Source organism: Hyperolius riggenbachi, chromosome 2, assembly GCF_040937935.1.
Source record: "Hyperolius riggenbachi isolate aHypRig1 chromosome 2, aHypRig1.pri, whole genome shotgun sequence".
Taxonomy (NCBI): Eukaryota; Metazoa; Chordata; class Amphibia; order Anura; family Hyperoliidae; genus Hyperolius; species Hyperolius riggenbachi.
In genome coordinates, this window is record NC_090647.1 from 13,126,047 (window position 1) to 13,143,395 (window position 17,349).

At 52.5% G+C, this 17,349-nt stretch overlaps 1 protein-coding gene across 1 annotated transcript in view; it reads left to right on the top strand.

The window, feature by feature from the left end:
* Positions 1-864: 864 nt before the first annotated feature.
* The window catches only part of LOC137545356 (neuronal acetylcholine receptor subunit alpha-10-like), an 81,288-nt gene continuing 64,803 nt past the window's right edge, over positions 865-17,349 (top strand). Inside the window, exon 1 of the mRNA XM_068266494.1 lies at positions 865-1,104. Coding sequence (XP_068122595.1) covers positions 1,059-1,104 — 46 coding nt within the window. The 5' untranslated portion in view covers positions 865-1,058. The remainder of the gene's footprint in view (positions 1,105-17,349) is intronic.

The window sequence follows — 17,349 nt, forward strand, 5'->3', positions numbered from 1 at the left end:
CTGGGATACGCGTACCACATATTGAGAACCTAGGCTCTAGATGATGCAGAAGTAAGACCATATGAATACTATTGGAGATGGAGGAGTAGAGGTTTAGAATCCTCCAGGTGATGGAGGAGTAAGACCTCAAGAAGCGTACATATATGTACGCCACCGGTGAGCTGGACACAGGGTGACGGCTCCACCTGCTGCCGCTCAAATCACTGGCGGAGCAAAATACTATTCCCCCTCCGAGTCGTTGCAACTTGGAGGGAGAAGTAATTTGGGGTCTGGGAACCCACGAATTACCCTTACGTGCCCGCGCAGTATGACTACTGCTATGGTGGTGCCTAGTTTTTGCGCCAAAACCACCTGCTCCACTTAGGAACACTATAGGAGATGGAGGAATAGAGGTATGGAACCCTCCAGGTGATGGAGGAATAAGGTCTCAGGAACACTGTGGTAGAAGAGTAGTCCGTGAAATTCTCTGGGTGACGGAAAAATATCTCAGGAATACCGTGCATTGGTGGAGTAATATTTCAGGAATATGGCATGTGATGGAGCAGACATGCTCTGGATGATGGTAGTAGTAAGGTCTTGCTTGGGAATACTTTAGTATAACCCTATGTAGAGGATGATACAGTCGGGAGGTGAAGGAGGAACATAGTCTGAGGAGCACTCCTGGAGATCCCCGTATCCTCTGTATCTGGCCAGAGATGGAGTTATGAGGGAAGCATCAATGAGGGATTCTCAGGTGCTGCTTGTAGGTATCGGGTTATGATGTAAGGAAGGATGGAGGGATTTCTCCTCTGGTAGAGTTGGGAGGGAGGAGGAAGGAGGGAGGGGAGCTCTGAGAAGAACACTGAGCACGGAGCAGTCAGCGCAGGAGAGATGACATGAAGAGGAACACAGAAGACTGAGGGAGCAGCAGATATGCCAGCTAATCATGGCACACTGACAGCCAGGAACTATCCACTCCAGCTCTGACCATCCTGGACTCGGGAGGACTCCTGTGCCCCCTGTGGGGCATGAAACCAGTACTTCATCCTGGGACCCAGCATCTCTGACCTGTGCTCACCATGAGACTGCTGCCTCTCCTCAGCTGCTGTCTGTCCCTCCTCCCAGGTGAGCCCTAAATTGTGTGATCCCTGCACCCCCTGTATCTGTAGTCACAGGGGGCCCTCTGCAGAGACTGCAGAGTCCTGACCTGCACGATTACCCCTCCTATAGGAAGACCACAGAGTCCTGACCTGCAGAGTTACTCCTATAGGAAGACCGCAGAGTCCTGACCTGCAGAGTTACCCCTCCTATAGGAAGACCGCAGAGTCCTGACCTGCAGAGTTACCCCTCCTATAGGAAGACCGCAGAGCCCTGACCTGCAGAGTTACCCCTCCTATAGGAAGACCACAGAGTCCTGTCCTGCAGAGCTACCCCTCCTATAGGAAGACCGCAGAGCCCTGACCTGCAGAGCTACCCCTCCTATAGGAAGACTGCAGAGTCCTGACCTGTAGTTACCCCTCCTATAGGAAGACCGCAGAGTCCTGACCTGCAGAGTTACCCCTCCTATAGGAAGACTGCAGAGTCCTGACCTGCAGAGTTACCCCTCCTATAGGAAGACCGCAGAGTCCTGATCTGCAGAGTTACCCCTCCTATAGGAAGACCGCAGAGTCCTGACCTGCAGAATTACCCCTCCCATAGGAAGACCGCAGAGTCCTGACCTGCAGAGTTACCCCTCCTATAGGAAGACCGCAGAGTCCTGACCTGCAGAGCTCTGACCTGCAGAGTTACCCCTCCTATAGGGAGAGAGCAGAGTCCTGACCTGCAGAGTTACCCCTCCTATAGGAAGACCGCAGAGCCCTGACCTGCAGTTACCCCTCCTATAGGAAGACCGCAGAGTCCTGATCTGCAGAGTTACCCCTCCTATAGGAAGACCGCAGAGTCCTGACCTGCAGAATTACCCCTCCCATAGGAAGACCGCAGAGTCCTGACCTGCAGAGTTACCCCTCCTATAGGAAGACCGCAGAGTCCTGACCTGCAGAGTCACCCCTCCTATAGGAAGACTGCAGAGTCCTGACCTGCAGAGTCACCCCTCCTATAGGAAGACTGCAGAGTCCTGACCTGCAGAGTTACCCCTCCTATAGGAAGACCGCAGAGTCCTGACCTGCAGAGTTACCCCTCCTATAGGAAGACCACAGAGTCCTGACCTGCAGTTACCCCTCCTATAGGAAGACTGCAAAGTCCTGACCTGCAGAGTTACCCCTCCTATAGGAAGACTGCAGAGTCCTGACCTGCAACGTTACCCCTCCTATAGGAAGACTGCAGAGTCCTGACCTGCAGAGTTACCTCTCCTATAGGAAGACCGCAGAGCCCTGACCTGCAGAGTAACCTTTCCTATAGGAAGACCGCAGAGTCCTGACCTGCAGAGTTACCCCTCCTAAAGGGAAGACCGCAGAGCCCTGACCTGCAGAGTTACCCCTCCTATAGGAAGACCGCAGAGCCCTGACCTGCAACGTTACCCCTCCTATAGGAAGACAGCAGAGCCCTGACCTGCAGAGTTACCCCTCCTATAGGAAGACAGCAGAGCCCTGACCTGCAGAGTTACCCCTCCTATAGGAAGACAGCAGAGCCCTGACCTGCAGAGTTACCCCTCCTATAGGAAGACCGCAGGGCCCTGACCTGCAGAGTTACCCCTCCTATAGGAAGACTGCAGAGTCCTGACCTGCAGAGTCACCCCTTTCTATAGGAAGACCGCAGAGTCCTGACCTGCAGAGTTACCCCTCCTATAGGAAGACTGCAGAGTCCTGACCTGCAGAGTTACCCCTCCTATAGGAAGACCGCAGAGTCCTGACCTGCAGAGTTACCCCTCCTTTAGGAAGACCGCAGAGCCCTGACCTGCAGAGTTACCCCTCCTATAGGAAGACTGCAGAGTCCTGACCTGCAGAGTCACCCCTCCTATAGGAAGACTGCAGAGTCCTTACCTGCAGCGTTACCCCTCCTATAGGAAGACTGCAGAGTCCTGACCTGCAGAGTCACCCCTCCTATAGGAAGACTGCAAAGTCCTGACCTGCAGAAATCTCTGCAACCTACAGTACCCTGGACAGCATACACACAGGTGCATTGCTTGTATATACAGTAGGTGTTTGGATCATGTGTTTGTTGGAGTCAAAAAGCCCCTTTAGGCACTAAAGCAATTCTCATCTGCCTAAGTGTCAGTTAGCTGGGCAGTTAGCTGTATGTAGTGTGTGCATTACACCATAATATATAACCTAGTCTATCCATGAATATTATAGGGTGCATATGAAATGTCTGCGGATGTCACTTGGTCGATCTGAGAAGTCACTCTGTAGAGGGGATGAAATGGTGTCCAGTAGAAATGGTGTATTCTGTATACAGGTGGCCCCTACTTACACACAGGTTCTGTTTCGGGAGATTGCGTGCCAGTTGAGTCCTGTGTTAAACATGGCGAAATGTGGATACATTATTTGCTTTCAGAGACCCTGGATTTGGACATTTAGTATAAAGTGTGGAGGGTGTTTTTGGTTGTGTTCAATGTGCATTTAAAGGACAGATCGGAGGTAATTAATAGACAAAAATCTACTTACCCGGGGCTTCCTCCAGCCCCCTGCAGTTGTCCTGTGCCCTTGCTGCAGATCCGCTCCCAGCCGGTGAACCAAGTATCCCCTCTGGTGCAGATGCCAATGGGCATCTACTGTGTCTGCGCAAGAGCCGCTCACTGTTGCACTGATGTCATCTGGAGTGTTCTGCGCAGTACACCACAGTCCACGTCAGCGAGACCTCGAGCATCTCGTGCAGGCGCAACACTCCAGTCCACGTCAGAGAGACCCCGTGCGTCTCTCCCGCAGTCACAGTAGATACTGAGCTGGTGAGGTCGGCATCTGCACTGGAGGGGACCCGGAACCGCCGGCTGGGAACGGAGCTGCGGTGAGTGCACAGGACAGCTGCAAGGGGCTGGAGGAAGCCCCGGGTAAGTAGATTTTTGTTTATTAATTACCTCGGGCCTTCCCTTTAAAGTGTTTTAAAGCTAATGTGAACCTACTAATAAGAAATAAAAAAAATTAACCAGATTCTTACCTACAGGGAAGGCTCTGGGTCCCCTGCTGTGGGAAGCTTCTGAAGTGTTCAGGAGCTTGTGTACTCCCAAAGACAGGGGGGTCTGTATTGCGCATGTGTGAGCATGTGATGGAGCACAGGGTGCAGTATGGAGCTGCCTGTCTTCAGCATTCGGGCTCCCGAAGACTTCTGAAACCTCCTTCTGTGGCGGAGAGAGCAGTATTTGAGGAATTGGTTAAATACTGCTACCGGGAGCCAGCACGGGAATGTGGGGACCGTGAGAGGAGCGGGAAGGCTCTATAGGGCCCAGAGCCTCCCCTCTCCTTAGGTAAGTATCTGGTTCATATTTTTGTAGGTTCATTCATATTCGCTTTAAACTACTTAGACAACTTTGTTTGTATATCTGAAATGAAACGCAAGTCATTTTTACATAGAAGACTGTCTGTATACCACAACCTGGATAATTGGACAACTTCCCAAAACATGTTCCTCATAAATGGAACTGTATCGTTCACTCCCAGAGGGTTTGTGACCTCCTGGTAACTTCCTTGTTTTGCAAAAACTACAAAGGACCTTACCAAACTACTGTCGTTGGGCTGGTACACACCAGAAGAGCTTTTCTGAGGGATTTTAAAATCTCCTGCTAATGTAATCCTCTGTGTGTGCGCACACTGGAGCGATGGGATTTTGTAAGAATACCCCATAGCATTGCATTAGCAAGAGCTCTACAAATCTCTAGCGCTTAAAAAGTTCGCAGAACTTTTTTTCTTGTCTGAAATATCAGCCCGAAGTTCCCTGCAGCATGTGGGTGACTAGGTGGGGGTGCACTGAGGACCCCAATACACCTGTAACTTGATGGTTGGGGGGGCACTGAGGACCCCAATACACCTGTAACGTGATGGGGGGCACTGAGGACCCCCGTACACCTGTAACGTGATGAAGGGTGCACTGAGGACCCCAATACACCTGTAATGTGATGTGGGGGGGGCACTGAGGACCCCAATACACCTGTAACGTGATGAGGGGGGCACTGAGGACCCCAATACACCTGTAATGTGATGTGGGGGGGCACTGAGGACCCCAATACACCTGTAATGTGATGTGGGGGGCACTGAGGACCCCCGTACACCTGTAACGTGATGAAGGGTGCACTGAGGACCCCAATACACCTGTAATGTGATGTGGGGGGGCACTGAGGACCCCAATACACCTGTAACGTGATGTGGGGGGCACTGAGGACCCCAACACACCTGTAATGTGATGGGGGGCACTGAGTATCCCAATACACCTGTAACGTGATGTGGGGGGCACTGATGACCCCTGTACACCTGTAACGTGATGTGGGGGGCACTGAGGACCCCCGTACACCTGTAACGTGATGAGGGGGGCACTGAGGACCCCCGTACACCTGTAACGTGATGTGGGGGGCACTGAGGACCCCTGTACACCTGTAACGTGATGAGGGGGGCACTGAGGACCCCTGTACACCTGTAACGTGATGAGGGGGGCACTGAGGACCCCCGTACACCTGTAACATGATGAGCTGCCCCCGGGGCAGTGATTGGGTTAAAGTATCAGATCCTCCCCCCTCGTGAGGATTTCTGGTCTCAGGTGTCTCCGGATCCTGCAATCACCCCGCTACATCTGTGAATTACTTGTAATTCAATCGAGCGCGTCCGCCCATCGCCGAGCGCACAACGGCAGCATTGTCGTGATCTGTAAGTGAGTCTGAGAGATGTCAACAGAGAGGCGCTCGGAGGGAATGTAAACCAGGGCATTAAACATTCAGCACTATGGAGAGGGGAGGGGGCCAGTGCTGTGTATGGGAGAGAGGAGGGGGCCAGCACTGTGTATGGGAGAGAGGAGGGGGACCAGCACTGTGTATGGGGAGGGGCAGTGCTGGGTATGGGAGGGGGCAGCACTGTGTATGGGGAGGGGCAGTGCTGTGTGCGGAGAGGGGAGGGGCCCAGCACTGTGCATGGGGGGGAGGGGGGGAACAGCACGATTTTCCACGCTGATTCCTGGCAGATTCGTTCAAACTGATTTCATCTGTTGGGGATCTATTGAACGAAATGCCGCTTCAATCCTAATTTCAATTGATTTTCTGCAAAAATTGGTCACAAATGATGATCAGACCTTATGGAAATCTCGATGGATTGTGGTGTGGTGGTAGATCGCCGGTCTATAGCGTTTCACTGCCTGGAACAGTTCAATGCTGCGTCTCCAAAGATTTCAAGGTGAAACTTACTGAAAATCTGTGTGGAAGAATTAAATCCTCACTATTATAATAACCCGAAATCTCACAAACATGGTCATTGAGTGACTGTGTGCCCAGGTTACAAAAAGTGGGCGGAGCTAAAAACAAATTTCACTGGGAAAACATAAACTGCAGCCATTCTTACACTGTTAATGTAATGGTGTGCAGAAAACTGAAAGACAAATGTGATCCCTGCCCCAATCTGCCGGGCTGTTACACGTAAAGGAAATCTGAGAGAATCGCAGCTCTAGAAAGCCATGCTGCCAAAAAATGGCTGCTGCAGGGGCTCCTGGCCAAGCACTTTATCTGAAATCGGGTAGTAAATTTTGCACAGAGAATACAAATTCTGCCAAAATCCCAAGCTATAATATGAGATAAGACTATTATACATCCAGACAGAGATTGTGTGCGGAGGATCTGGCTGACTGAAGCTATTTATATCACAGCCGAGCGACAGACGCAGGACGGCATTACTCTGATAAAATCGCAAATTATTTTCATGCTTTTGTACCGCCAGCCACTGCTTCTCCTCTTCAGACCTTCATCAGCACAGAGTCATCCTGGCTGCACAAGGGCGATAGTGTTATCCAAACCACGGCTTCACTTTGTGCAGAGATATCTCCCTGTGGCCTCCTGAACTAGGGGACTGTGAAGTTTAACTTTAAAGAGGACCTGTAGTGACATATAGCAGAATGCAGTAAAGAGGCCCTGTAGTGGCATATAGCAGAATGCAGTAAAGAGGACCTGTAGTGACATATAGCAGAATGCAGTAAAGAGGCCCTGTAGTGACATATAGCAGAATGCAGTAAAGAGGCCCTGTAGTGACCTATAGCAGAATGCAGTAAAGAGGCCCTGTAGTGACCTATAGCAGAATACAGTAAAGAGGCCCTGTAGTGACATATAGCAGAATGCAGTAAAGAGGCCCTGTAGTGACCTATAGCAGAATGCAGTAAAGAGGCCCTGTAGTGACCTATAGCAGAATGCAGTAAAGAGGCCCTGTAGTGACCTATAGCAGAATGCAGTAAAGAGGCCCTGTAGTGACCTATAGCAGAATGCAGTAAAGAGGCCCTGTAGTGACCTATAGCAGAATGCAGTAAAGAGGCCCTGTAGTGACATACAGCAGAATGCAGTAAAGAGGCCCTGTAGTGACATACAGCAGAATGCAGTAAAGAGGCCCTGTAGTGACATATAACAGAATGCAGTAAAGAGGCCCTGTAGTGACATATAACAGAATGCAGTAAAGAGGCCCTGTAGTGACCTATAGCAGAATTCAGTAAAGAGGCCCTGTAGTGACATATAGCAGAATGCAGTAAAGAGGCCCTGTATTGACATATAGCAGAATGCAGTAAAGAGGCCCTGTAGTAACATATAGCAGAATGCAGTAAAGAGGCCTTCCGGTGTCATATAGTATAGTGCAGTAAATTATGCAGGATACCCCCTACTATAGCTGGTTATCCATAACTCAACTAACCAGCAAAAATCACTGGCAATACTCACAGTGGTGAAGGTCAACTTCTTAGTAGGGATGGTGAAAAATCTCCTAATGGACAAAAATCTCCTAACCAATCAATTTTTTCAGATCAATTTCATCACTCTGAACCTAAATAATTGCAAATGCCTTCTGTTTTGAGATGGCAAAATCCCTTTAGATGTTGTGTTAGGACTTTCTAAGGCTTTCAGGGGCATAAAGAGATAATTTGCCTATACAGTAGCGGTGCATTGTGGGTAACCACAAATGTTCACTTATAGCTGAATTATTGTAAATTCCTTCTGTTTTTAAGAAGGCAAATCCCACCAAGCATTGCTTTTTAGTAGGAGGGCTTTTTGGTCTCTTTTATCCCCCTATACATTCCTAGTGGTTTGGATCACCCTGAGCTGCTTAGTTACTGTGACTTCCTAAGAGGAAAAGAAAATGGCCGTAGAATGAGACAAGTTAGGAAGGGATGTTAGGGCTGGGATATAGTATGAGAGCCAGGATAGGATGACACAGGAAGGAATGGGGTTCACAGATAGCGGGGCTGGATTTGTGAACGAGAGAAGGAGGTTACTCCTTAGTGAGGGACCGCCATGCTCAGTGGAGTGGAGATTACACAGACTGGCGGAACAGGCAGACAGCTGATGTGTTTTATGCTTTCACAGATTATATCTCATATACGGCTCACGCTGTGACCTACAACCAGGACATGGAGAGCCAATAGGGAGGCTCTGAGACTCCCATCCTATCATTTATTGATGGCGACCCAGATTCAAGTATGGAGAGTCCAACCACAATCCAGCTGCTCATCTATGGAGTGTACACATGAGTGACACACACACTATCCAGCCGCTCATCCACGGGGCAAACACAGGAGTGACACACACACTATCCAGCCGCTCATCCACGGGGCAAACACAGGAGTGACAAACACACTATCCAGCCGCTTATCCACGGAGCAAACACAGGAGTGACAAACACACTATCCAGCCGCTCATCCACGGGGCAAACACAGGAGTGACACACACACTATCCAGCCGCTCATCCACGGGGCAAACACTGGAGTGACAAACACACTATCCAGCCGCTCATCCACGGGGCAAACACAGGAGTGACACACACACTATCCAGCCGCTCATCCACGGGGCAAACACAGGAGTGACAAACACACTATCCAGCCGCTCATCCACGGGGCAAACACTGGAGTGACAAACACACTATCCAGCCGCTCATCCACGGGGCAAACACTGGAGTGACAAACACACTATCCAGCCGCTCATCCACGGGGCAAACACTGGAGTGACAAACACACTATCCAGCCGCTCATCCACGGGGCAAACACTGGAGTGACAAACACACTATCCAGCCGCTCATCCACGGGGCAAACACAGGAGTGACAAACACACTATCCAGCCGCTCATCCATGGAGCAAACACAGGAGTGACACACACACTATCCAGCCGCTCATCCACGGGGCAAACACAGGAGTGACAAACACACTATCCAGCTGCTCATCCACGGAGCAAACATAGGAGTGACAAACACACTATCCAGCCGCTCATCCACGGGGCAAACACAGGAGTGACAGACACACACTATCCAGCCGCTCATCCACGGGGCAAACACAGGAGTGACAGACACACACTATCCAGCCGCTCATCCACGGGGCAAACACAGGAGTGACACACACACTATCCAGCCGCTCATCCACGGGGCAAACACAGGAGTGACAGACACACACTATCCAGCCGCTCATCCACGGGGCAAACACAGGAGTGACAGACACACACTATCCAGCCGCTCATCCACGGGGCAAACACAGGAGTGACACACACACAATCCAGCCGCTCATCCACGGGGCAAACACAGGAGTGACAAACACACTATCCAGCCGCTCATCCACGGGGCAAACACAGGAGTGACAAACACACTATCCAGCCGCTCATCCACGGGGCAAACACAGGAGTGACAAACACACTATCCAGCCACTCATCCACGGGGCAAACACAGGAGTGACAAACACACTATCCAGCCGCTCATCCACGGGGCAAACACTGGAGTGACAAACACACTATCCAGCCGCTCATCCACGGGGCAAACACTGGAGTGACAAACACACTATCCAGCCGCTCATCCACGGGGCAAACACTGGAGTGACAAACACACTATCCAGCCGCTCATCCACGGGGAAAACACAGGAGTGACAAACACACTATCCAGCCGCTCATCCACGGGGCAAACACAGGAGTGACACACAATATCCAGCCGCTCATCCACGGGGCAAACACAGGAGTGACAAACACACTATCCAGCCGCTCATCCACGGGGCAAACACATGAGTGACAAACACACTATCCAGCCGCTCATCCACGGGGCAAACACAGGAGTGAAACACACTATCCAGCCGCTCATCCACGGGGCAAACACAGGAGTGACACACAATATCCAGCCGCTCATCCACGGGGCAAACACAGGAGTGACAAACACACTATCCAGCCGCTCATCCACGGAGCAAACACAGGAGTGACACACACACTATCCAGCCGCTCATCCACGGGGCAAACACAGGAGTGACAAACACACTATCCAGCCGCTCATCTACGGGGCAAACACAGGAGTGACACACACACTATCCAGCCGCTCATCCACGGGGCAAACACAGGAGTGACAAACACACTATCCAGCCGCTCATCCATGGAGCAAACACAGGCGTGACAAACACACTATCCAGCCACTCATCCACGGGGCAAACACAGGAGTGACAAACACATTATCCAGCCGCTCATCCATGGAGCAAACACAGGCGTGACAAACACACTATCCAGCCACTCATCCACGGGGCAAACACAGGAGTGACAAACACACTATCCAGCCGCTCATCCACGGGGCAAACACTGGAGTGACAAACACACTATCCAGCCGCTCATCCACGGGGCAAACACAGGAGTGACACACACACTATCCAGCCGCTCATCCACGGGGCAAACACAGGAGTGACACACACACTATCCAGCCGCTCATCCACGGGGCAAACACAGGAGTGACAAACACACTATCCAGCCGCTCATCCACGGGGCAAACACTGGAGTGACAAACACACTATCCAGCCGCTCATCCACGGGGCAAACACTGGAGTGACAAACACACTATCCAGCCGCTCATCCACGGGGAAAACACAGGAGTGACAAACACACTATCCAGCCGCTCATCCACGGGGAAAACACAGGAGTGACAAACACACTATCCAGCCGCTCATCCACGGGGCAAACACAGGAGTGACAAACACACTATCCAGCCGCTCATCCACGGGGCAAACACAGGAGTGACACACAATATCCAGCCGCTCATCCACGGGGCAAACACAGGAGTGACAAACACACTATCCAGCCGCTCATCCACGGGGCAAACACATGAGTGACAAACACACTATCCAGCCACTCATCCACGGGGCAAACACAGGAGTGACAAACACACTATCCAGCCGCTCATCCACGGGGCAAACACTGGAGTGACAAACACACTATCCAGCCGCTCATCCACGGGGCAAACACTGGAGTGACAAACACACTATCCAGCCGCTCATCCACGGGGCAAACACTGGAGTGACAAACACACTATCCAGCCGCTCATCCACGGGGAAAACACAGGAGTGACAAACACACTATCCAGCCGCTCATCCACGGGGCAAACACAGGAGTGACACACAATATCCAGCCGCTCATCCACGGGGCAAACACAGGAGTGACAAACACACTATCCAGCCGCTCATCCACGGGGCAAACACATGAGTGACAAACACACTATCCAGCCGCTCATCCACGGGGCAAACACAGGAGTGAAACACACTATCCAGCCGCTCATCCACGGGGCAAACACAGGAGTGACACACAATATCCAGCCGCTCATCCACGGGGCAAACACAGGAGTGACAAACACACTATCCAGCCGCTCATCCACGGAGCAAACACAGGAGTGACACACACACTATCCAGCCGCTCATCCACGGGGCAAACACAGGAGTGACAAACACACTATCCAGCCGCTCATCTACGGGGCAAACACAGGAGTGACACACACACTATCCAGCCGCTCATCCACGGGGCAAACACAGGAGTGACAAACACACTATCCAGCCGCTCATCCATGGAGCAAACACAGGCGTGACAAACACACTATCCAGCCACTCATCCACGGGGCAAACACAGGAGTGACAAACACATTATCCAGCCGCTCATCCATGGAGCAAACACAGGCGTGACAAACACACTATCCAGCCACTCATCCACGGGGCAAACACAGGAGTGACAAACACACTATCCAGCCGCTCATCCACGGGGCAAACACTGGAGTGACAAACACACTATCCAGCCGCTCATCCACGGGGCAAACACAGGAGTGACACACACACTATCCAGCCGCTCATCCACGGGGCAAACACAGGAGTGACACACACACTATCCAGCCGCTCATCCACGGGGCAAACACAGGAGTGACAAACACACTATCCAGCCGCTCATCCACGGGGCAAACACTGGAGTGACAAACACACTATCCAGCCGCTCATCCACGGGGCAAACACTGGAGTGACAAACACACTATCCAGCCGCTCATCCACGGGGCAAACACTGGAGTGACAAACACACTATCCAGCCGCTCATCCACGGGGAAAACACAGGAGTGACAAACACACTATCCAGCCGCTCATCCACGGGGCAAACACAGGAGTGACAAACACACTATCCAGCCGCTCATCCACGGGGCAAACACAGGAGTGACAAACACACTATCCAGCCGCTCATCCACGGGGCAAACACAGGAGTGACACACAATATCCAGCCGCTCATCCACGGGGCAAACACAGGAGTGACAAACACACTATCCAGCCGCTCATCCACGGGGCAAACACATGAGTGACAAACACACTATCCAGCCGCTCATCCACGGGGCAAACACAGGAGTGAAACACACTAACCAGCCGCTCGTCCAAGGGGGAAACACAGGAGTGATACACAATATCCAGCCGCTCATCCACGGGGCAAACACAGGAGTGACAAACACACTATCCAGCCGCTCATCCACGGAGCAAACACAGGAGTGACACACACACTATCCAGCCGCTCATCCACGGGGCAAACACAGGAGTGACAAACACACTATCCAGCCGCTCATCCACGGGGCAAACACAGGAGTGACACACACACTATCCAGCCGCTCATCCACGGGGCAAACACAGGAGTGACAAACACACTATCCAGCCGCTCATCTACGGGGCAAACACAGGAGTGACACACACACTATCCAGCCGCTCATCCACGGGGCAAACACAGGAGTGACAAACACACTATCCAGCCGCTCATCCATGGAGCAAACACAGGCGTGACAAACACACTATCCAGCCACTCATCCACGGGGCAAACACAGGAGTGACAAACACATTATCCAGCCGCTCATCCACGGGGCAAACACAGGAGTGACAAACACATTATCCAGCCGCTCATCCACGGGGCAAACACTGGAGTGACACACACACTATCCAGCCGCTCATCCACGGGGCAAACACAGGAGTGACACACAATATCCAGCCGCTCATCCACGGAGCAAACACAGGAGTGACAAACACATTATCCAGCCGCTCATCCACGGGGCAAACACAGGCGTGACAAACACACTATCCAGCCGCTCATCCACGGGGCAAACACAGGAGTGACAAACACACTATCCAGCCGCTCATCTACGGGGCAAACACAGGAGTGACACACACACTATCCAGCCGCTCATCCACGGGGCAAACACAGGAGTGACACACACTATCCAGCCGCTCATCCACGGGGCAAACACAGGAGTGACAAACACACTATCCAGCCACTCATCCACGGGGCAAACACAGGAGTGACAAACACACTATCCAGCCGCTCATCCACGGGGCAAACACAGGAGTGACAAACACATTATCCAGCCGCTCATCCACGGGGCAAACACAGGAGTGACAGACACACACTATCCAGCCGCTCATCCACGGGGCAAACACAGGAGTGACAAACACACAATCCAGCCGCTCATCCACGGGGCAAACACAGGAGTGACACACACACTATCCAGCCGCTCATCCACGGGGCAAACACAGGAGTGACAAACACACAATCCAGCCGCTCATCCACGGGGCAAACACAGGAGTGACAAACACACTATCCAGCCTCTCATCCACGGAGCAACACAGGAGTGACAAACACACTATCCAGCCGCTCATCCATGGGGCAAACACAGGAGTGACAAACACACTATCCAGCCGCTCATCCACGGAGCAACACAGGAGTGACAAACACACTATCCAGCCGCTCATCCACGGGGAAAACACAGGAGTGACAAACACACTATCCAGCCGCTCATCCATGGGGCAAACACAGGAGTGACAAACACACTATCCAGCCGCTCATCCATGGGGCAAACACAGGAGTGACAAACACACTATCCAGCCGCTCATCCACGGGGCAAACACAGGAGTGACAAACACACAATATCCAGCCGCTCATCCACGGGGCAAACACAGGAGTGACAAACACACTATCCAGCCGCTCATCCACGGGGCAAACACTGGAGTGACAAACACACTATCCAGCCGCTCATCCACGGGGCAAACACAGGAGTGACAAACACACTATCCAGCCACTCATCCACGGGGCAAACACAGGAGTGACAAACACACTATCCAGCCGCTCATCCACGGGGCAAACACAGGAGTGACAAACACATTATCCAGCCGCTCATCCACGGGGCAAACACAGGAGTGACAGACACACACTATCCAGCCGCTCATCCACGGGGCAAACACAGGAGTGACAAACACACAATCCAGCCGCTCATCCACGGGGCAAACACAGGAGTGATACACACACTATCCAGCCGCTCATCCACGGGGCAAACACAGGAGTGACACACACACAATCCAGCCGCTCATCCACGGGGCAAACACAGGAGTGACAAACACACTATCCAGCCGCTCATCCACGGGGCAAACACAGGAGTGACACACACACTATCCAGCCACTCATCCACGGGGCAAACACAGGAGTGACACACACACAATCCAGCCGCTCATCCACGGGGCAAACACAAGAGTGACAAACACACTATCCAGCCGCTCATCCACGGGGCAAACACAGGAGTGACAAACACACTATCCAGCCGCTCATCCACGGGGCAAACACAGGAGTGACAAACACACTATCCAGCCACTCATCCACGGGGCAAACACAGGAGTGACAAACACACTATCCAGCCGCTCATCCACGGGGCAAACACTGGAGTGACAAACACACTATCCAGCCGCTCATCCACGGGGCAAACACTGGAGTGACAAACACACTATCCAGCCGCTCATCCACGGGGCAAACACTGGAGTGACAAACACACTATCCAGCCGCTCATCCACGGGGAAAACACAGGAGTGACAAACACACTATCCAGCCGCTCATCCACGGGGCAAACACAGGAGTGACACACAATATCCAGCCGCTCATTCACGGGGCAAACACAGGAGTGACAAACACACTATCCAGCCGCTCATCCACGGGGCAAACACATGAGTGACAAACACACTATCCAGCCGCTCATCCACGGGGCAAACACAGGAGTGAAACACACTATCCAGCCGCTCATCCACGGGGCAAACACAGGAGTGACACACAATATCCAGCCGCTCATCCACGGGGCAAACACAGGAGTGACAAACACACTATCCAGCCGCTCATCCACGGAGCAAACACAGGAGTGACACACACACTATCCAGCCGCTCATCCACGGGGCAAACACAGGAGTGACAAACACACTATCCAGCCGCTCATCTACGGGGCAAACACAGGAGTGACACACACACTATCCAGCCGCTCATCCACGGGGCAAACACAGGAGTGACAAACACACTATCCAGCCGCTCATCCATGGAGCAAACACAGGCGTGACAAACACACTATCCAGCCACTCATCCACGGGGCAAACACAGGAGTGACAAACACATTATCCAGCCGCTCATCCATGGAGCAAACACAGGCGTGACAAACACACTATCCAGCCACTCATCCACGGGGCAAACACAGGAGTGACAAACACACTATCCAGCCGCTCATCCACGGGGCAAACACTGGAGTGACAAACACACTATCCAGCCGCTCATCCACGGGGCAAACACAGGAGTGACACACACACTATCCAGCCGCTCATCCACGGGGCAAACACAGGAGTGACACACACACTATCCAGCCGCTCATCCACGGGGCAAACACAGGAGTGACAAACACACTATCCAGCCGCTCATCCACGGGGCAAACACTGGAGTGACAAACACACTATCCAGCCGCTCATCCACGGGGCAAACACTGGAGTGACAAACACACTATCCAGCCGCTCATCCACGGGGCAAACACTGGAGTGACAAACACACTTTCCAGCCGCTCATCCACGGGGAAAACACAGGAGTGACAAACACACTATCCAGCCGCTCATCCACGGGGCAAACACAGGAGTGACAAACACACTATCCAGCCGCTCATCCACGGGGCAAACACAGGAGTGACAAACACACTATCCAGCCGCTCATCCACGGGGCAAACACAGGAGTGACACACAATATCCAGCCGCTCATCCACGGGGCAAACACAGGAGTGACAAACACACTATCCAGCCGCTCATCCACGGGGCAAACACATGAGTGACAAACACACTATCCAGCCGCTCATCCACGGGGCAAACACAGGAGTGAAACACACTAACCAGCCGCTCGTCCACGGGGCAAACACAGGAGTGATACACAATATCCAGCCGCTCATCCACGGGGCAAACACAGGAGTGACAAACACACTATCCAGCCGCTCATCCACGGAGCAAACACAGGAGTGACACACACACTATCCAGCCGCTCATCCACGGGGCAAACACAGGAGTGACAAACACACTATCCAGCCGCTCATCCACGGGGCAAACACAGGAGTGACACACACACTATCCAGCCGCTCATCCACGGGGCAAACACAGGAGTGACAAACACACTATCCAGCCGCTCATCTACGGGGCAAACACAGGAGTGACACACACACTATCCAGCCGCTCATCCACGGGGCAAACACAGGAGTGACAAACACACTATCCAGCCGCTCATCCATGGAGCAAACACAGGCGTGACAAACACACTATCCAGCCACTCATCCACGGGGCAAACACAGGAGTGACAAACACATTATCCAGCCGCTCATCCACGGGGCAAACACAGGAGTGACAAACACATTATCCAGCCGCTCATCCACGGGGCAAACACTGGAGTGACACACACACTATCCAGCCGCTCATCCACGGGGCAAACACAGGAGTGACACACAATATCCAGCCGCTCATCCACGGAGCAAACACAGGAGTGACAAACACATTATCCAGCCGCTCATCCACGGGGCAAACACAGGCGTGACAAACACACTATCCAGCCGCTCATCCACGGGGCAAACACAGGAGTGACAAACACACTATCCAGCCGCTCATCTACGGGGCAAACACAGGAGTGACACACACACTATCCAGCCG